Source organism: Anguilla rostrata, chromosome 10 (assembly GCF_018555375.3).
Source record: "Anguilla rostrata isolate EN2019 chromosome 10, ASM1855537v3, whole genome shotgun sequence".
Lineage (NCBI taxonomy): Eukaryota > Metazoa > Chordata > Actinopteri > Anguilliformes > Anguillidae > Anguilla > Anguilla rostrata.
Window position 1 is genome coordinate 15,785,863 of NC_057942.1, and position 22,791 is coordinate 15,808,653.

The 22,791-nt window shown below is 48.9% G+C and overlaps 1 protein-coding gene across 7 annotated transcripts in view; it reads right to left on the bottom strand.

The window, feature by feature from the left end:
- Nucleotides 1-22,791, bottom strand: part of gapvd1 (GTPase activating protein and VPS9 domains 1) — a 59,297-nt gene that overhangs the window by 13,812 nt on the left and 22,694 nt on the right. For 2 of the 7 annotated variants that reach the window (XM_064354403.1, XM_064354404.1), the window contains exons 8-19: nt 22,252-22,332; nt 19,112-19,269; nt 16,895-17,024; nt 16,295-16,420; nt 15,736-15,909; nt 12,271-12,408; nt 8,618-8,752; nt 7,208-7,327; nt 4,245-4,322; nt 2,900-3,225; nt 2,223-2,307; nt 1,560-1,592 (exon numbers count right to left, since the gene is read on the bottom strand). In XM_064354403.1, coding sequence (XP_064210473.1) covers nt 1,560-1,592; nt 2,223-2,307; nt 2,900-3,225; nt 4,245-4,322; nt 7,208-7,327; nt 8,618-8,752; nt 12,271-12,408; nt 15,736-15,909; nt 16,295-16,420; nt 16,895-17,024; nt 19,112-19,269; nt 22,252-22,332 — 1,584 coding nt within the window. The remainder of the gene's footprint in view (nt 1-1,559; nt 1,593-2,222; nt 2,308-2,899; nt 3,226-4,244; nt 4,323-7,207; nt 7,328-8,617; nt 8,753-12,270; nt 12,409-15,735; nt 15,910-16,294; nt 16,421-16,894; nt 17,025-19,111; nt 19,270-22,251; nt 22,333-22,791) is intronic. The other 5 variants (XM_064354405.1, XM_064354408.1, XM_064354407.1 and 2 more) reach the window with 5 other exon arrangements.

Consider the following 22,791-nt stretch of genomic DNA (forward strand, 5'->3'; position numbering starts at 1 on the left):
AAACGTCTCCCGGGTTTGAGCACGGCAATTTCTGGGGCATGGAGTCTATTTTGGGCGCCCGGAACAGTACCACGCTGATCATCAACTCTGACTACAGGAGGACTTCAGAGACAGACAAATAAATAAATAAATAAATAAATGAATGCAGGTGCACACGGCCAGCATCAGCGAGACAGCCGGATCACTTTTACCCTCCGCGGCGATATCTCTTTCCTTTAGAGGCGTCATTTTGAGCGCTCATGAATATGTAAACAATATTTTTAATTAATTTTGTCCGTCACCGCCCGCTCAAAAATTTCTCTTAACAAAGATCAGACTATAACTGGTCGGCAGGGAGGGCTCACTGAAGGCCATGAGTCCATGAGGGGTGCAGCTACCGCACAGTGACAGTCACTGGAAATAATTTGCTGTCCGTAGCAGAAACTGTGCCATAGGCTTTAATCAGTGAGGTATCGATAGCGCTCCCGCTTGGGAAACATGTAGCATTACTGTCCCACTGCAAGTGAGTAACAGTGAGCAAGTGAAGCATTGGTCTTTGCTGCTAAAGCAGGTTATGCTAATACAGGCTTTTTCCCTCAGGTACACTAGCTTATGTAATGTAGGTAATGCTAATTAAGGCTTTCCCCCCTCAGGTACACTAGCACGTTTACTGTATGTAATGCTAATAAAAGCCTTTTCCCCTCAGGTACACTAGCACACTTACTGTATGTAATGCTAATAAAGGCCTTTTCCCCACAGGTACACTAGCACATCTACTGTATGTAATGCTAATAAAAGCCTTTCCCCCTCAGGTACACTAGCACACTTACTGTATGTAATGCTAATAAAAGCCTTTTCCCCTCAGGTACACTAGCACACTTACTGTATGTAATGCTAATAAAGGCCTTTTCCCCTCAGGTACACTAGCACACTTACTGTATTAATGCTAATAAAGCCTTTCCCCTCAGGTACACTAGCACACTTACTGTATGTAATGCTAATAAAAGCCTTTCACCCCATGTGTAATGCAAGCAGCATACTGAGTAAGCAATAAGGCCTGTTACCACTCATACACCTAGCATGCAAGCTTGACTGGACTGTCAATGCTTGAGGCCTGCCCCTCAGGCTAGCTAGCCACTAGCTGAGGTAGCAGCATAAGGCCTTCCTTCCTCTGCAGGTCCATAGCACACTGTTGTAGTAATGCTAATAAAGGCCTTTGCCCCTCAGGTACACTAGCACACTTACTGTATATAATGCTAATAAAGGCCTTTTCCCCTCAGGTACACTAGCACAGTTACAGTATGCAATGCTAATAAAGAGTTCCTCACTCGATGCACTGCCATGTGTAATGCAAAAAGAAATCAGCGAAACGAAACACAAATGAGGGCCTGCAAAATAAGCCACGTCACAACACAGCCGTAGCTATGGCAAAGGGGGCGTGGCCTCGGGCCGTGGCGACGGCTGCTTGAGTGCCAGGCTGCCGCGTGGCTCACAGCTAAGCTCAGCTCAGCTCAGCTCAGCGAGGGGAGTGGGGGGGGGGGGGGGGGGGGGGGCACGACAGCAGAGCTACAGCGTGTTACCTGGTCCTTCGCTTTCTGCAGTCCAGTACAGCACTGTGTGAGGAACAACAGACACATTCACACACACAGCTCCCGCCAAGTACCGCGCAAACCCCAGAACGCCGCAGCCTACGCCGTCACAGTCGGACAAGACCTGCAGGATCTTATCTTTTACCCCTCTATTTTAACATCAATTATATTATACTTATATTTAAATACTATTTTATACTGAACGACTGCTTGACTAATAGCTTCTTTGTTGTACTACAGTACAGTTAGACTGACATGCAGAGCCTACCATTAGCAGGGCCAGGAGTGTGAATCACCGCAGAAGGACACAGCACTACCACATCTCTCTCAGCTACCGTTATACATTCAGAATTATGTCAAACAAACATGCGCCAGAACAATAAAGTTTTTAAAGTTTGCAGGGGCTAGCTGATTAGCAATATTTTAACAACTTTTAAGCTGTGGTAGTCAATATGCTGCAAAGTTTTATAATGTTTGGAGTCATTACTCCATAAAACTGAAAGATACCATGATGCATGATGGGAAGGGGTTTAACATCATCATGCAGACACATATTCCCCAATCCACCCAGTTAAACAATGGTAAAAATCAGTAGTGTGAATGTAAACACAGGTCACTAAAACCGAGTGATAACGAGATTTCCCTGCAGGTTACCTTTGGGTATGGCCGAGACAAAGCGTTTCTTCCACCATGGTCGGTTGCGATCGGACTTCTCGTCATCGCTGTCCTTCCTCTCCTCCTGAGAGTACAGAAAATGGAAATTACCCAAGATTCCTTGAGCCAGTTCATCTTCGTGTATTATGATTTTATGCTGTCAAAGACTTAGCTAACAAGGGGTGGGGGCTATGTAGTAGCCTGAAGTTGTTTCGAGACCAGATTCAGGGGTCAAAGAGGTGTGCATATTGGGATGGCAGGTATGCCATCCAGCCAAGTTACGCCCTGGGCGGGGCATGCCCCATACCTATACAGCACTGATGGTTTGGCACTTTTCAGAGTTCCCCACAGAAATAACCGCATCACCTTTACAGTATCTAATTCCACCCCCGTTGGTGGCTACGCACAAAGTATTTGAGACGGACCATCAGCAATCGGGCTTACAGCCAATGGGGAAGTCAAGGGGGTGGAGCAGGAGCAGACTCATTACAGCCAATGAGAAAGTTAAGGGGGTGGAGCAGAGTCAGAATCATTACAGCCAATAGGGGAAGTGAAGGGGGTGGAGAAAAGGCAGACTCAATACAGCCAATGGGGAAGTGAAGGGGGTGGAGCAAAGGTAAAATCACTACAAACAACGGGGAGGTCAAGAGGGTCAGGGTTATTAAGGGCGGACTCACGTCTCCTTTGAGCGAGTCCTTGCTGGGCGAGGACGAGGGTCCCAGGGAGAAGCCGGGGGCCGGGTCCCGCTCCTCCACGGTGGCCCGGCGGTTGAGGCCGGGGTCGCTGGTGGGCCGGCGGCCGGCGCAGACGATGTCCGAGCTGCGGCTGCGCACCAGCCGGTCGGGGTAGGAGTGCCGCTGCTTGGCCAGCTCCAGCTCCGCCTGCGCCAGGCCGTGGGGTCCGAACAGGGCGTGGCGCGGCTCCGCCACGGGCGGGTCCGGCGGAGGGTGGGGCGGCCGGGTGCAGTGCACCTTGGGCCTCACGATGGTGCCCGTGGAGGAACCTGCAGGGGGGGGGGCGGAGGCCAGTGATGTCACAGGGGTCACGCCGCCAGGGCACACAAGCGGAATAACTCGATGACTGGAGCCCGCAGGTGAACTGTCCCATTTCCAGGTAGGATCCTGCCATCGTACCCCAGAGAAAGGCACTTAATCTAAACCGCTCCGGTACATATCCAGGTATATAAATGGGCACCGCATAAAAGCGCAGTTGTTCATGTCCCTCCGGATAAGAGCAGCTGCTATAGGCCAGTAATGGGAATAAATGGAAGTGCTGGGCGTTGGGCCCCGCCGCTGAGAATCTGGGGCTCTCTCATTAGCCTCCTGAGATGTGCGTGTGACTAGCGCGCACACGTGACAGGACGAGCGCGGGGAAAGTTCCAGAAGCGCCGGAGAGGGCTCTGCCGGGGAGAGAGCCGCGCCTGGGGTGCAGGGTAGGCCACCTGTTCCAAGGGTAGGCTCTCCCTCCCGAAAACGCCTTCCGGTGCCAGCCTGGCGCCGCACGCGCGCGCAGTCAGACGGTGGCGGCCCGTGCCAGCCTGCCCCGCGGTGAGGTCTCGCAACCTGCCGCCGCGTCACCTTGCCGCGCTCCCTCCCTGGCACCTGTCTCCACGGCAACGCGGGGCACGGACCCCGTCCCACAAATCGCCCCGGAAACCGGGCTCGAGAAATACACCGCCGCCCCATCCTCGCCCAACCCCAGACGAGCGACCCTCAAAATGCCCAGACCCCCAAAAAAAGTCAATCCAAATGTCTATTTATGGTACAATAACACTGTCCAGTGATTGGGAAGAAGAGGGAGAGAGGGACAGAGAGTGAGGGTGGAAGGGGAGGAGCGAGAGAAAGGGGGAAGAGGGGAGGCAGAGAATGAGAGAGGGGGGAGAAGGGAGGTAAAGAATGAGAGAGGGGGAGAGACGGAGAGAGACACAGGTTGTCGTGTTCATTATTTTTTTCCCCTCCATGCTGTTCGTTTGAGCCCGTGCCATTAGTGGGGAGTTAATGATGCCGGCTGTAAGCAGATTACCTTCTGCGGAAGACAGGGGATCAAACATGGCCAGCAGGGACTCGGCCTGGGATGGGGGAGACGTCAAGTGGTGCCCTCCTGGAGGGAGAGAGAGAAATGGAGAACTTTAGCCTTCCCTCCGCTGGCACTTACACTCAGTACAACTATAACAGCACCGCTGCTAGAACTAACACTCAGTACAACTATAACAGCACTGCTGCTAGAACTTACACTCAGTACAACTATAACAGCACTGCTGCTAGAACTTACACTCAGTACAACTATAACAGCACTGCTGCTAGAACTTACACTCAGTACAACTATAACAGCACTGCTGCTAGAACTTATACTCAGCACAACTATAACAGCACCGCTGCTAGAACTTACACTCAGTACAACTATAACAGCACTGCTGCTAGAACTGACACTCAGTACAACTATAACAGCACCACTGCTAGAATTTACACTCAGTACAAGTATAACAGCACTGCTGCTAGAACTTACACTCAGTACAACTATAACAGCACTGCTGCTAGAACTGACACTCAGTACAACTATAACAGCACCACTGCTAGAATTTACACTCAGTACAAGTATAACAGCACTGCTGCTAGAACTTACACTCAGTACAACTATAACAGCACTGCTGCTAGAACTTACACTCAGTACAACTATAACAGCACTGCTGCTAGAACTTACACTCAGCACAACTATAACAGCACCGCTGCTAGAACTTACACTCAGTACAACTATAACAGCACTGCTGCTAGAACTGACACTCAGTACAACTATAACAGCACCACTGCTAGAATTTACACTCAGTACAAGTATAACAGCACTGCTGCTAGAACTTACACTCAGTACAACTATAACAGCACTGCTGCTAGAACTTACACTCAGTACAACCATAACAGCATCTCTGCTAGAACTTACACTCAGTACAACTATAACAGCACTGCTGCTAGAACTTACACTCAGTACAACTATAACAGCACTGCTGCTAGAATTTACACTCAGTACAACTATAACAGCACTGCTGCTAGAACTTACACTCAGTACAACTATAACAGCACTGCTGCTAGAATTTACACTCAGTACAACTATAACAGCACTGCTGCTAGAACTTACTCAGTACAACTATAACAGCACTGCTGCTAGAACTTACACTCAGTACAACTATAACAGCACCGCTGCTAGAACTTACACTCAGTACAACTATAACAGCACTGCTGCTAGAACTTACACTCAGTACAACTATAACAGCACTGCTGCTAGAACTTACACTCAGTACAACTATAACAGCACCTCTGCTAGAACTTACACTCAGTACAACTATAACAGCACTGCTGCTAGAATTTACACTCAGCACAACTATAACAGCACTGCTGCTAGAACTGACACTCAGTACAACTATAACAGCACCACTGCTAGAACTTACACTCAGTACAACTATAACAGCACCTCTGCTAGAACTTACACTCAGTACAACTATAATAGCACTGCTGCTAGAACTTACACTCAGTACAACTTTAAGCAGCACCGCTGCTAGAACTTACACTCAGTACAACTACAACAGCACTGCTGCTAGAACTTCCACTCAGTACAACTATAACAGCACTGCTGCTAGAACTGACACTCAGTACAACTATAACAGCACCGCTGCTAGAACTAACACTCAGTACAACTATAACAGCACCGCTGCTAGAACTTACACTCAGTACAACTACAACAGCACTGCTGCTAGAACTTACACTCAGTACAACTATAACAGCATCTCTGCTAGAACTTACTCAGTACAATAATAACAGCACCGCTGCTAGAACTGCCACTCAGTACAACTATAACAGCACTGCTGCTAGAACTTACACTCAGTACAACTATAACAGCATCTCTGCTAGAACTTACTCAGTACAATAATAACAGCACCGCTGCTAGAACTTACACTCAGTACAACTACAACAGCACTGCTGCTAGAACTTACACTCAGTATAACTATAACAGCACTGCTGCTAGAACTTACACTCAGTACAACTATAACAGCACTGCTGCTAGAACTTACACTCAGCACAACTATAACAGCACTGCTGCTAGAACTTACACTCAGTATAACTATAACAGCACTGCTGCTAGAATTTACACTCAGTACAACTATAACAGCACTGCTGCTAGAACTTACACTCAGTATAACTATAACAGCACTGCTGCTAGAACTTACACTCAGTACAACTATAACAGCACTGCTGCTAGAACTTACACTCAGTACAACTATAACAGCACCGCTGCTAGAACTTACACTCAGTACAACTATAACAGCACTGCTGCTAGAACTTACACTCAGTACAACTATAACAGCACCGCTGCTAGAATTTACACTCAGCACAACTATAACAGCACCACTGCTAGAATTTACACTCAGCACAACTATAACAGCACTGCTGCTAGAACTTATACTCACTTACCTCAACCATACCTCTGCTAATACTTACATTCATTCTGTGTTTAACGTACCTCTACTAGAAGCACTACTCAGCTGAACCTCAACCATACCTCTACTAGCACTTACACTGTCTAAGCTCAATCACACCTCTGTTTGCATTTACACACTTACTAGCCTGACCCTTGGGCTCAGAGAACAGGACCTTACTTTGCAATAATAAGGTCATAAAGCTTAAATTGACTGTTGACAAAAATGCAGAGTGCAGGCTGTAAAAATGTGATTAAAATAACTATATATACATTTTCTAATCCTCAATTTGGGACTTTGGGCAGAAATCTGAAGCATTGTCTCTCAAACAGTCAGCGTAAGAATTTGCGCTCTGTGGTGGAGGAGGCTCGAGCTGTGTGGGCGGGGGCGGGGGCGGGATCTGGGCCCCCGTAGGGGCGGCGACGGCGATTGATAGGCCCGCGCGGCGTCCGCCCGGTCAGACGGAGGAGTGACGGGCACCACGCGGCGGCTGAGCGAGGGCCCGCCGCTCGCCCCTTACCGTGCGCCGACTCCTCCCCATCTGGACTGGTCACCGAGTCCTTCCCCCCGAAGTCCGAGCTGCACTCCGACCGCAGGTCCTCCATCTTGTTGGGGATGTCTTCCGAGGTGGCGCTTACGCCTGCTCAGCGCGGGCGTACCGTAGAAAGGAAAACAAAACACCGAAAAAGGCACGCGTTGTGAATAATATGGGGCGACATAGCTCAGGAGGTAAGACCGATTGTCTGGCAGTCGGAGGGTTGCCGGTTCAAACCCCGCCCTGGGCGTGTCGAAGTGTCCTTGAGCAAGACACCTAACCACTAACTGCTCTGGCGAATGAGAGGCATCAGTTGTAAAGCGCTTTGGATAAAAGCGCTATATAAATGCAGTCCATTTACCATTTACCATTTAATAATGCCCCAATTGAGAGTGAAAATTCAGCAACACTTCAAAACATATCACGCTTATTAATGATCAATAAAGGACCAATAACTACTGTGAACATTACTAAAAAATACATAGTAGACAGTTGGTCAATATTCATAAGTTAGTAGAAATTACATAAGGAAGGAGTCCAGGGCTCTTGAAATTTCACCCAAGGGCAACAATCGATACTGTCGTTAAGTTACCCTCCCACCTCAACATTGCATACTGAAATGTTGCGTTCATCTTTCAAAATACGGCACACCTTACACTCACCAAAAAACGCGTTTGCTAGCCATCAACAACACATTCTAACAACACTATTAATAATGCATTAAGCATTTATAACCATAAACTACGCTAATATGTGAGAAAATAGCCAATGAGATAATCCTTTGGTAGAGGGGAGCATTCACCTATATGAATAACTATCCGGATGGATAACTGGCGATTCAAATTCAAATTCAAATCAAATATTCAAGAGGGCTTTTGAGCCCATTCGGAGTGCCTGTCTGCCCTGGTACAGACATGGGGGTGAGAAGGGGGGGGTCAGGGGTTGGGGGTTCAGACTCTTTATCAGACAGGACAGGGGTAACAGCTGGCCAGACTGTGAGCAACAGGAGCGTGGGGTGGGGGGAGTGATGGAGCGGGCCGTCCCAGAGCGTGTGTCCGACTGCCCCCCTCTCCCGGCCCCCGTCCCAGCGCCAGCGGGGAGCTCTAAACTGGCGTCAGAACCCCCGAGGGGCAGGACGGACGCGGACACGCCGACAGGGAGAGTGATAACCGGGGGGAACCGGCAAAAACCATCCATCCGTCTAAACCGTGATTAACGACGGGCCGGCTCCCGTGAGTGACAGCTGCTCAAATCCCGCCCACCGCACGGGCACCCACCAGGCCCGACGCAAAGGTACGGGCCGGCCGGTCAGAGACAGGAAAGCATGTCACGCACAGTGGAGATCGCAGGCTGAAGGTGAAAGGTGAAAGGTGAAAGGGTAAAGGCGCTGCGTACCTGAGACCACGCTGAGGCCGGGGGTGCTGGGCCGGGAGCTGACCTCCCGGACCTCCGTGTCGTCGGAGGTGCTGCCCACCCCGGAGCAGCTCTCCAGCTCCTGCAGACGCTCCTCCTGCTTCAGGTCCGGGGCCTCTGGGGACCCCAAAATAAACACAGCGTGTTACCATGGAGACAAAGACGCAAAATGTGCACGCTCAAGTGTACTTGGATGGAGACATACACCAAATCACTCTCTCTCACACACACACACACAATCCAGATGGGTCGAACAGCCACACACATAATGAGAAACACGCACACAGAAAAACAAACACACACAACATTTGCATGGATGGACAAACACAAACACAAACACAAAAAGGCATGCTGGTAAACAGACATGAAAGTGACCAAACTGCGCACAAGAAACAAACAAAATAAATTGGCAACATGAATGTCCACAGAAAAATTCATGGCAACCAAGCTGTTCATTTTCCAATTACGTCTGCCACAGACACATGAACAAATGGATGGACGGACGGACAGACGCTGTTACATAACCTCCTTGGCAGAGGCATAAAGACAATAAACAAATCGATAAAAAACGTAAAGTTACGAACGTAACAAGGAAAGGATGCCAAATGAACCCGCATTCATCAAGATATCACAACATTCTTTCAAGCTCAGCGGCACGGTCACACCACAACTTGACGTTTCTTTCCTGAAGTACCGCGAAAACAAATGACAGACACCTCAACGTGCACCACATCCAGAGAACCGAGAGTCTGTTAGAGAGACAAAGAACACCGTGGCTTCCATCTTGTGTCAATCGTTTTCTTCACTAAATATGAACAAAATATGCGACTAACACAATGGCAAACCGAGGGATGATGTCTCATTCAGCAACAGGACTTCAGATGTCAGTGGAATGGTTGAGGGGAGAGTTGCGGAAAGGCCACCAGCAACATGCTCCCAAAATTCAAAAGGGATTTGGACACCCCCCATGGAAAAAGGTACCAAGGATGCCATCTGTCCAAAATGTACAAGCTGGCCCGTCACTCGTCTTCATGATAAACTGTTTCACGAGGGGTCAGGAATACGCTATCAACAAAATTATAGTGACTCATCTGCTGATTGCCCAAGAAGCATAGACCAGATTAAACTAGACAGCATCCCAAAGTCACACTGGATTGCTAGTGTGCTGTTTTTTTCTTTGAGAACAATCAACCTGCTTGAACCTGACTCCAAAAAACAGCACCTGCATCCCAGCCCCCAAAAAATGAAATCACAGCACATCGCGAGCAATCCCAGAAGTTCATTAGTTTCCGTGCTTAAAAACATTTTCACCGAGCAACTTTAATAACGTAGCAAATTTAATAAGGAGCACTTTTCTGGGAAATAACAAATTTGGCAAACTGCCCCCTGCCCTAAACTGCAGTCCATTAACATCTCATTTCCACAGCGCTGTCCTGTCGACGGCCCTCACAACTCATTCCCCCAAAAATGCTCGTTTGCACAATCGATCGCTCCCATCCTCGCAGAATCAAACTGCTGTCCAATCACAGACGGGTAAATGGGCAGAAATTTAAAGCAGCCTTCCTCTGGCGTGAGAGACAGAAAAGAGGAGAGAGGCAAGGAGAAAGATGAACGAGAAGAAGGGTCGGGGAGAATGAAAGAGAACGAATACATTACATTACAGGCATTTGGCAGACGCCTTATCCAGAGCGACGTACAACAAAGTGTATAACATAACGGGAAACAAGTGTGTCGAAAACCTAGAGAGAAGTACGGTCCAAGCGCAGGGAACAACCGCATAGTTCAACTTGGACCCTGAAGGTTAAACTGATTAACACTAACAACGAGAACGGCAACAACGCAGTCTATGGAAAAAATACAAGCAGTAGTTAACAGCCAGAGATGAAGGATGACGAAGACAGGGGGCAAAAAAAAGAGTGTTAGATTCAGAGAATGAAAGAATGAGGGAGATTTAGACAAAGAACAGAGCAAAGAAACAGCAGGAAAGAAGACCGGAGATATTCTTTTGTCCAAACAGGCTCGGTTTCTTCAGACGGGCCCAACCCACCGAGGGACCGGCGAGAAACCAACCCATCCATAACCGGTCACTTAACACACTGTAGCAGAACCTTTAGAGAAGCCCGCCTTGCGCTCACTCAAGCACTGACGCTGAGCGTTTTCACCCCTAAGCGCTCTTGCCGCGTCTCCTCGCGTCCCATTACGGACGTGCTCAGCGCACGCCTCACGCCCGCGCACGCTCGTTATCCACTTACGCGGCCGGATGCCCGCTGGAGCGATTCCTGGTTAAGTACCTCGGTCCGGGGGTACGGATGTCAACGCCCCGCCTGAGAGCGGAGCCCGCGACCTCCCCGGTTACGAGGTGAGCTCCTTAACCCGGAGTCGCCCGTCAGGGCGCCGTTAGGCGCCTATTCCTCCCGATCCGCGCGCGGTCGTTACGCGCTTTTTTAATTGGCTGCCGGTCAGCGCGTCCGCGCCGCAGCCGGGGCCCGCGCCGTTTCTGCGGCAACGGCTCGTTACCGGGCCGGGGATTCGCCCGCGCGCTCGCTTGCCATAACGCGCCGCCCAACCGCTCTTCCGAGTCCAGTTCCACGCCTCGCTCACGCCGCGGGACGCACGGAAGAAGGCGGTAGCGGCGTGGGTGGCAAGGCCGACGCAATCAAAGCGACCGGGCTGTTCGAACCGCGGTTAACACGGGGGAGCTCCAAACCCGTTACAGAACGCACCGCTCTCGTTCCCGCCATTTACCCCGCCGCACGCAATCCGCCAACGCCGAGCGGTTACCCTTGCCGAGGCGCACGGCGGAATATTCGCAAGCAGGGGCCGCGAAACGCGCTATTAATCACCTTTTGAATTATCGAGCACGGCGCGGCGAGAGATAACTTGTGGAGCGGCCGCATCTGCGCTGGAGGAGAAGCGCAGCGTACGCGGTTCAGCCTCTGAAACGGCAGCGCGTGCCCTGGGAGGACATCAGCGCCGCGGCTCGTAGGCCTCTCTGCGGGATAAGGAGCCGGTACGGCGGGCGAGGCGCGCGCGGTACCCCGCCGCCGCCGCTGGAGCGGCCGGCCCGTTCCCCGCCGCAGGTGCGGCTGCAGGTGCGCCTTGGCCGCTCGCCAGGAGGATGACAGGGCCGGCCGTTACCCAGGAGACCAGGAGCGGGCCTCAGAGACCGTAAGCGCTCGCTAGCACACCGACAGATTTAAAACATTTATTTACGGGCGTGCGCAGTCTGTATATAAATAGAGAGAGGGAGAGAGAAAGAGAGAGAGAGGGAGAAAGACTCTCACGCACACACACGCTCTGACACAAACACAAACGAACACATGAAGACACGCAGATGCTTATGTAAGCACAGATATACAAACACATACATGCACATACAAAATTTCACATACACACGGCAATGTCACAAACCTTCACATGCGCTCACACACAGATACACACACATACACACACAGGTGCACATGCACACACGCGCGCGCACACTCACGCACACACACACACACACACCACACAATCATACACACATACACACCTGCTCACACACACACACACACACACACACCACACAATCATACACACACACACCCGCTCACACGCACACACACACACCCGCTCACACGCGCACACACACACACCCGAGTCGCTGGGCAGCACTTCCACGCTCCAGGCCTCGCTGGTGGTCTCGGAGATGGTGGAGCCGTACGGGTCCAGCAGCAACGGTCCCGAGCCGGGCAGGCAGAGCAGGCTACCCAGCATGCTCTCCACCGTCGCCCCTGGCAACACAGACACAGAACAGCACGGGGTCACGGGCACCGCAAGGGGAGACGGTAAGACCGGAGCGCCGGCGTGGGGGGGGGGAGGGGAGGGGAGGGGAGGCGGGGTTAACTGCAGTTATAAAGCCCCGCCCTCTTCCCCCCACCTCCCCACAGCCTTCCACCCGTGACTTTGGGTTGATGACGAGGTGAAGCATTAGTCACGGCCAAATTAACCCCCGACCCTCCTGTCCCTCCACCCCCCCGCCCCCCCGCCAACGCAGCCAGGCGCGTCCTTCGGTGACCACTGTCAGCTCCCTGTAACCCCTCGGAAACGAGGAGGGGGGGTGGGGGGGGGGGTTGTTTTCGGGCGGGGCAGGAACAGCGAGGCGGGCGTGACAGAGCAAACCCCTCAACCGGCGTTCTGTCGCGCCGCACCCTCCCCCTCCGGCACGGGCCGACGCCCGCGCTCCGGCTCCGCGGGGCGCGGGACTCCGTTTCCGGGGGCCTCCCGCCGTTCCCGCCGCGCGGCGGCGACGGTCTCCAGGTGTCGGCCCACGCGCGGCGGCGGGAGGCCCTCTCCCCCGCCGGCCCTGTTTACAGTCCTCCAGGTAGGAACCGCCCCGCGCCCCGTCTTTTCAGGTGCGTGATGGAGTGACTGGCACCAGCCGAAGTGAAACAATTAGAATCTCCGCCTCATTATCGCGGTAATCTTATCAGTGGGATAATGAGGTATTAATGGATATTTAATGTGCAGCTCATACTCCCGTCCCTTGGAGAAAACACATAAGGAAATCGCTGTAAATTCACTTAATGATGGAAAAGTCCCCCAACGCCATATTCCGCGGCATGACAAATGCGGGATGCAAATGAGAGAGAGGCAAGGTCAATAAGACTGCGGGGACCCGGTGAATGTCAGCCTTTCAAATAATGAGGGAGGGAGGGAGAGAGAGAGAAGGAAAGAGGAAATGCATTTTATGTAATACGTATGTGCTTTGGCAGTACAAATGTATGTTTGGTCAAGCCAATAAAGCAAATCAAGAAGCGATGTGACTGACAGGGGAAGAGGAGAAGAGAACAAGAGAACAAGAGAAAGAGGATGAGAGAGACCGACAGAAACACAGAGAGAGAAGGTGAAAAGGGGAAAAAAATGATCAAGTAATATAAACATTTCTTATTGCATTAACATCATATTTTCGCCCACACCATGATCAGTGAAATTTGGAGCCGAGAGATTCTCAAGCAACTATAACCATGTTTGCAGTGTGTGTGAAAAGGACAAGCCATATCCGAGGTTATCTGGGTGTGTTCTGTGCAAAAATGACTTCACTAATGTACCTCATCTTTCTAGGACACAACACACTACACTCCATAAGATCTTATTTCCTCAAATACTTATATTGTCAGTATTCATACTGAACCAGGTAGAAATAGCTAGATTAACACTCAAACTGGATGGACGGTGGATCAAATATATTCACATATTTAAAGTTATTTAAAGAATAAAATACATAAAAACATCAGTCTCCAATAATAGCCGTCATCACCCAGGCAAAGCAGGAAACAGGGAAGCAGTTTGTCAACGTTCCATCGCAGCGCGGCTAATGTGAGCTAGCTTACGGACACTGGTCTGGTGCCACCAGAGAGCATTTTATGCTAAATTTAAATGAGAAGCAATCAAGTAACATCTCATTTAAAATTAGAGTGAAGTAGCAGAGAGACACTTCGGATGAGATGTGGACATATGTGGTCTCATTTTATACCTCTTTGCAAAGTTTAGAGGTAATACGTGCATCAGGTCAAACAAAATTGACAAAAAAGTGGCTAAATTCATGATGGTGAATGTTACCACACATGCCTACGATTATTTCTTTGCCATTTTTTGTAGCTTATTAAGCTTACCAAGAGCACAAACAAAAGTTTTTTAAATGACATGCTGCAGTCAACCTGTACATGCAAGCAAAGCACTGGTATTGGAGGTCTAGCAAACATTTAGGGGCATGGAAACCACACAGTACAAAACATATGAAACTCTTTTGTAGTTCAAGTTAACAGTAAGTATATAGACAGATCCAACACTACGTCAAGAGAGAAAGAGACTCACAGACACTTACAACTTACCCAGCGCTTGTTGAAGTAGCCATAAAACAAACAGTGACTTATTAAGCAATGCATTATATATACTTCCTGCAATCTGTACATTATAGTTTCCATTCCTGTGAACTTAATTTATTTTATTCCTAAGTCCTGACCAGCGTATGGTGGGTCTCGGGCGACAAGGGTGAAATTGGGAAGATGGTAAAAATAAATGTCACTTGGAAAGACAAGTACACAAGCAGTTGAGCTATTAAAATGTTCAAAAAAGTTGCCGATAAAGATTGTTATCCAAAAAAGTGCAAACAGAACATCTGAAAACAACACTGAGCTTGTTTCAAACAAACAGAAGGTTTTTAAATAATTGATCAAAGCAGTTTCATTGTAATATCTTATTGTTTTGGTTTCAAATGCACAGTGCGTACAGCTTTGGAAAACACATGACAGAAAGTTCGTATTAATAAAGGAGGCTGACTACTGCACTTGCAGATAGAAATATGCTATTTTAAAACTACACCACAAGGTGGCAGTGTTTCTAATGGAACCAGCTGAAACTGTAAAAATCATAAAGGGACTAGAAAACATTCAAAGGCAAATTACAATCTAAGAGTAATCTGAAAGTTTGGTATGAACAAACTTTGAGAGAAGGTATGAAGTTTTCAGAATGTCATACGTGTTATTCCATGAGGAACAGAAAAAAATTAACTGGGGAGTCTAACAGAGCTCAAACAAAAAAAAACTACAAATAATATCCAAAAGCATATAATTAGACACCTCTATTTTTTTTTTTTTTTAACCAAAACCCCGTTTTGGTTAAAAAAAAGCGAAGTGGTACTGCTAGAAGGCTAAATGACATCTGCCCCTAAATCAGTAATATCAGAGCCTGTTAAAGATGTGACCTCTTCTTGGCTGATCTCAGATCAGTGATGTCAGAGCCTGTTAAAGGTGTGACCTCTGCCGGCTGATCCAAGATCAGTAATGTCATATCCTGTTAAAGGTGTGACCTCTGTCGGCTGATCCAAGATCAGTGATGTCACATCCTGTTAAAGGTGTGACCTCTGTCGGCTGATCCAAGATCAGTGATGTCACATCCTGTTAAAGGTGTGACCTCTGTCGGCTGATCCAAGATCAGTGATGTCAGAGCCTGTTAAAGATGTGACCTCTTCTCGGCTGACCCAAAATCAGTGATGTCAGAGCCTGTTAAAGGTGTGACCTCTCTCGGCTGAACCCAGATCAGTGAGAAACAGCCCTTACCAGCGATCTCCTGCAGCCGGTCCTCGTCCACGTTGGGGTCGAAGTCGCTGCCCAGGACGTCGGTGCTCCACGTCTCGCTGACCGTCTCCGAGATGTCGCGGTCGTCCGTCAGGCCCATCATGTCCCGGATCTCAAACTTACGCAGCTTGTCGTCCAGGTTGTCCTGAGTGGTGGCTGGGTCGCATGGTGATGACATCATCATCATCATCACCATCAGTACACCAATATTACCTTCTTAAGATATTTTTTATGTTGCTGGCTTCGTATGACACAGAACCCTTATAGTTCCAAGACCGTGCACCTAGCGGCTAAACTGTTTTAAATACATGCTCCGAATGCATATTAAATCAAGGCCTTGGTGGGGAGGTTAAAATTACACCTTGCCATAGCCTGAAACAAAAACAAATGTGACTGGAAAAATGGTTTACTCAGATTTTACTCAAGTACCTAACAAGCCACTGGCCATTGCAGGGCTTAATAATGCATTGTATAATTTATGCGTCCAAAAGCCTTTTTTCCCTGGTGTGGGGGCACCTGGTTGCCCAGGAAACGCTCGCACCTTGCTCGTGCTCCAGAAGCTGCAGAGCCTCCACGCCGTTGCTCCCGGACGGCCCCGCCCCCAGCTCGGACACCGATTCGCCCTCCAGGTCCAGGGACGACACCGAGTTCGAGCGATTGGACGGACCTGTCGGGATTAGCATATCAGCGCCTCGCTCGCACGAGCTCCCTGTCCGCATCAGCCAATAAAACCATCAGTCACGAATCAGAAGCTCATTTGCTCTTGAGCCTCCGCGGAAGCGGCACCCGCTGGGGGTGATACATGCTGCCTGTTCACTTAACATGGCAGGTGCTGCACAGAATTATGTCAGCCCTGTCAGCCAGCACGCTGCGCCCCTGTCATTCAACGCCGAGAACATCTAGCGCAGCTCAAAACTGCAGCCGCGTTACACCTGTAGTACACGCAGGTACACACAGACACACGCTCACTCACACACACACACACACAAAGGCGCACACACAGCCGTTCCCAGCTTGAAAACCCAAAGAGTCATTTCATTCAGTCAGAAACTACAAAGCAGTTAGGGGCTTCCAGCGCTGGCGTGAGCGTGACTCGTGGAGGGAAATGGCGCCCTCTGGTGGCAGAGTGCGGAACGCTCACCCTCAGAGATGCCCTCCAGGTTGTCGCTGCAGAGGGAGAAGCGCAGCGTCTTGTCCGGCTTGCCGTGGAGCTTCGTGTCGTCGGCCGGCGCGTCGCCCTGCGCCCCGTCGGCCATCTGCAGCGTCAGGACCTGAGGGACAGGGGCAACAGTCCATATCACCATGGCGACAGTCCATGTCACTGTGGCAACAGCCCAACATCACTGTGACAACAGCCCAACATCGCTGTGGTAACAGCCACACATCCTTGTGGCAAAAGCCCATGTCACTGTGCTAACAACACACATCACTAAACCTATTATTTTAGATATTGAATATTTAAATTAGATATTGAACATTCACACAATAAAACTGGTTTCAGTGCACTACCGCTTACGACTTATGGATATGACATTCAGCACTACACCACTCTACAACTCTACACTACATGGTTACTATAATAATTATTTTAAAAAAACAAACACTAATAATAACAAAGCATGGAATAACTTGCCAGGTCAAACATTGAGACACGTTATGTGCAACATTTGGGCAGTATTCAGGAAACATCTTAAGCCCAAAAAAGTAGCTGATGTAGGAGAAACTCCTAAAAATAATGGCCATGTCAGTCCTAACTTTCAGACACCTAATTGAATTTTTTTGTGTGTGTGTGCGTGATAAAATCAGCTCCTAAATCTGTGAAAAGTTAGGGGAAGTTTAGAGGACTCCAAGGTCACCAAGACCAAATCACAAACAGTCCTGAAAATGGCCGTCGTAGGCAATCCATCTCGTTATCAGGTCACTGCTTTAAAACGTTTACTACCATCCAACGTGGCACTCCTATGTGGCCCTAAAAGTTTCTAGCTCAGAGTTTTCTCTAAAAACCTACTCACAAAGCTGTTGCTCTTGCTGCTATGGACGATGCTGATGATGTCGTGCTTCAATCTGGATACAAGAACAGCTTTTTACTACTTGCCCGAGTGGTTCATGAATGGAAGTACGTTATAAAGGGAAATTTCAAGTCGGGATCACTTCAAAAGTGAAGGAAGAAGCGTGGGAACATACACTACATGGCCAAAAGCATGTGAACACCTGACATCCAACATCTCATCCAAAATTATGGGCACTGATGCAGAGTTGGTCCAGCCTTTGTTGCTATAACAACCTCCGCTCTTCTGGGAAGGCTTCATATGAGATGTTTGAACATTTGCGTCTGTACTTCCCGCTCCCGTCTGCTGTCTGTCCTGGCCCCTCGCTGGTGGAATGACCTCCCCGTGACGGTCAGAACAGCAGAGAATCTCACCACTTTCAAACGCAGACTGAAGACTCATCTCTTCAGGCTGCACCTCTCCCCAGCCCTCCCTAGCCTGTAGTTCAGCTCACTGTACCTAGTTAGGATAATGATTATGTTAGTGTATCTGGCAGGATTGTTTTTGTTTGATTAGGTGTGATTCCAGTTCTAGTTTGTACTTGGTAGGAGTCTTGCTTGCTGAACAAGCTTACTCTACAGGGTTGGAGTCCTGATCGATGTGGTCACTTCTGGCACTACAATCCTTACTTCACTCTAGTGTTTCTTTTGCACCTCTACATCATAAACCTATGCACTTGTTGTACGTCGCTCTGGATAAGAGCGTCTGCTAAATGCCTATAATGTAATGTAATGTAAATGGCTGCAGGGATTTGCTTCCATTCAGCCAGAAGAGCATGTGTGAGTTTGGGCACTGATTGGACTATTAGGCCGGGCTCGCAGTTGGCTTTCCAATTGATCCCAAAGGTGTTGGACGGGGTTGAGGTCAGGGGTCTGTGCAGGCCAGGCAAGTTCTTACACACCGTTCTTGATAAAACCATGTCTACATGAACTTCGCTGTGTGCCCGGGGGTATTGTCATGCTGAAACAGGAAAGGGCCTTCCCCAAAATATTGGGGAAACACAAAATCGTATAGAATGTGATTGTATGCTGTAGCATTATGATTAGCCTTTACTGGAACTAAGGGGCCTAGCCCAAACCAGGAAAAACAGCCCCAGACCAAGGGGTGTCAAGATACTGTTGGTCATATGATGTACATGCTTCTACATAAATACAGGTTTCTACTTCTGTCCATTCTAATCATAATATATTATATCCTCACGATTGAGACAAGACCTTTTTTTAAAAGCTCAAACTTATTTTCATTTGATGGCAAGCTGATTCCATTTAACCAGGTCTTTCCCTGCAGGATTAGTACCACAGGCTTCTTACCACATTCTCTGACATCATCCCAGGAACAATCTGAGGGGCAATCCCCATAGATATAACCAGTACTTCCTCAGGCACCACTTCCTGTATGGACTCTTGGGAGCTGGCCTCTGGCTCCCCCTCCTGGGCAATGTTGGTGCGGCTGCGGCTGCGGGAGGCTGCTGGGAGGGGGAGGGTCGGTGTTACAAAAGGTAGCTTGAACTTTGACCTTGAACAGAGAGTGATCCACTGGCACAACATCGAAAGCAATGCTACAGTACACATACAAACACAAAGATGAAAGCCGCGCACAGGCGCACACGTGCACACACACTACAGCCCGGCCGATATATGAACCGGATTTATATCTTTATATATTAAAAACATCCATAACAAATTTCAGCGGTCCCTCTGGCTGTGTTCCAAAAATATACGTTTTTTTTTCCAAAAATGTTTTCAGTTCAAAATACGTCATTCTTGTCAAGCAACTTGTCGAAAGCGTTTGACGAAGAAGCGTAAATTAGGCTTGAAGCGAGTATAATTGGTCCACAGGAGGTACAGCCAGAAGGCCAATGGCAAGAACAGCCAGTGGTTCGCAGGCATTTTCGGTCATCGGACACTCATCCTCCGACAGATTCAGAGCGTTTCCAGACAGATGCCCGCTCACTTGCCACATCTTTATCACAGATTATAGTCGGCAGGCTACTGTCGGACCCCGACTCACTTTCTTTTATTTATAGCCTGAAGTAAATGCATTTCAAAAATAGATACATATCATTACTTCTGTGAAAATATTTTTTTTATGTCCCCAGGAAGAGAGTTTTTAGCAGGACAGGGAACGTCCATGAGGACAAGATGAGCGCTCCGGCAGGTGCAAATGCAGAGAAGCTATGCGTCATGGTCTATACTTTGTCCCTAATTGACTGTCCCGAATTGATCAATGCTCAACGTAAAATTGGTTGACATGATATTAATAACAAAATGACATAACATTAATAACAAAATATTCCTTAATAAATGTTATATGATTAAGAAAATAATCTTAGTTGTTGAGTGCCTTTGCATAGTCACATCGGTGCAAAAACAGGTGCAAAATCCACACAGAAAAATGTCTATTTTCATTCCAACTCAAGAATTCACTATATTGGCTGCTATATCAGTAATTAGTGAATTTCCCCCGCCAAAACCCCGCCGGTTTTGGTCTCAAAAATCCCGTAGTAGTTAGGCTCTAAACACAGACGCGCGCACACAGAAAATACACACAATACACACTCCCACTGTCTTTGTTTAATTTTCCCTGCCATTACTCCTCTCCCGTTTTTTAAAATCCATCTGCGTGAAACACTTCAATTTGTCCGACGCTGTCGGCAGGCACCGCGATTATGAGGAGATGAAAAAGCGCCGGCAAATGCGATCAGACAGCGCAGAGATGCGGCTCGCGGGAACGGCTTATTTGATTTCGGATTCTTCTCTCGGTAAAAGTGAGACGCTTCGGAAGAGGAGAATTGTGGGAGGTTCAGGGGGCCTTAAAAGGAACGCTGGATTCTGTGTTGCAGTACATTAGCTAGAGCAGAAACGTCCCTTACGGGGCTCGTGGCTTTCTCCTTTACTGATAAAACGCACTGTATGTACGGCGCCGATATATCCCGCCTGCTACATTACAAGTTTACCAACGGCAGGAATGTAAAAAAGAGAATACCAAATACCTGCCAAACGCAGCGCCAAGCACCCAAATTTAACTGCGCGGTCACAGCGTGAGGACCGCATGCAGATAGGTAGAGTCAATAACTGTCAGCTAAAACATTTCCACACGGAAATTAGCAGCCTCCTGACAGCAACCACTCACAAACCGAAGAGCAAGCTCCGGCTATCAGGGAAAGCTACCGGCAATAAAATACTAATATTAATCCTGGGCGCAACAGGGAAATAAGCCAATCTACATCACATCACGATATCTCACAGCGTTTACTTCAGGCACACGGCGAAATGGGAAAAGAAAAACGAAAAAATGCATTCTCTGAAATTGAGCCGCCATTTAAAAAAAAAAAAAACGTGTGTTCCAGGTATACAAGATTAGCTGGAGATTAGACTCCGTTTTCTAATCAAGTGGAAGAAATCGAGACTTCAAACAAAGGTGGGGTACAGTAAGCCGTCTGAGCAGTGAAACGCAACACTGAGGAGAATAAGCAGGACGGGGATAAAAAAGAAAATTATTCCTGCTTCTGGAAAAGGCGAAGAGGCCAACAAAGTTTAGGCGTCGCGTTATGCAGCTGGATATTTATATCAGCACTTCAAATCTAGTACTCTGCCCGAGGGCTTCACTGCAGAGTCTCACAACCTGGAGTCGCAAGATGCACGTTTGAATCACAGCTGCAGGACACCAATTAGTTCTCTGGCCAAGGGTTTGAGAGCAAGGTCGCACAAATGAGATTCAAACCTGCAACCAGAAGGGAGCACATCTAAACCCTACCTGCCCTGCCCTCCCCGCCGGTCTGAAAATCTTAATCCCCTGCATCATCAACATTCAACCCTCATCCCCTTTTCAACATGGCCTGAAGAGCAGGACTGGTCCCGGGGCGATGCTAACATCCAGCACTGTCTAAATTATAACCTATCATAATCTGCACAGCCACTACGACTATGTGCTCCAATAAAATACCGCCCGAATAGCATAGCCCGATTTAGCCTAACTTGAACTACTGACACATGGCCAGCCAGCCAGACTTCTCCATGGCTGAGAAATGTATTTCAGGGAGTTTTTTTCCCATAATTTATTTATTTTTTTAACCTCACTTGCTGTTTTTCGGGAGGTTCAGGCCTGGTCTTTCCCAATTTTGCTGTGAGGCATTTTTGTGGGCATCCATTTAAAAAGCGCTACATGAAAAAAACTGAACAGAACTGAATTAAGGCCGCGGGCGACACTGAGGAGAAGGGGGGGGAGGGGGCACAGGCAGCGGGCGGGCGTGGCAGACAGAGGCAGGCATGGCGAGGGGGCGCACGGGAATGGGTGAGAGACGTGGGCACGGGCACACGTGCGGGCGAGAAACGGTGAGTCACATGGTGCGGGTGGCGCGGGCGACGGCACGCTCGGGCAGGCAAGCAGGCGGGCGCGGGTTTTCAGGCGCCCTCCCCGGGGCAGGGGGGGGGGTTAGTTTGTTACCCACCGAAAGGGGTGACTAAGGGGATGTAACCATACAGGGTGGCGGAGGTGGAGTCCCAGGGGGTGATGGCCACAATCTGTTGCCCTGATGGTTGGCAGCGGAGGAGGAAGAGTGGAGAGAGAAAAAATTAAGGGAGTGAGAGGGAGGGGAGGAGGACAGAGGACACAGAAAGAGCGGGAACGCGCTCCATCAACCGGGGAGCCAGGGCCTCTCATAGACCACGGGGGTCCAGTCCAACCAGGAAACGAGCAGGATAAATATACAGAAACACATGCAACGTCTCTCAGTGTATTTCTCTGATAACAGCAACTTTAAGAAACACAAAACTTACAGACTTAACGAGAGAAACAAACGTTCAGAAACTGGGCCGACAAACCCATTCTCACCCTCAGCCCACACCACACTCCCCAGTATACCAGAGCGCACTGCTCAGCGCATGGGGGCCCATTCAGTGCCACACAACATTATCCATGCCTCCCTGTCGTTCTCCAACAACAAACACTCATCATATCGCTAAGGACTATTTCTTTGATTAGCTTAAAT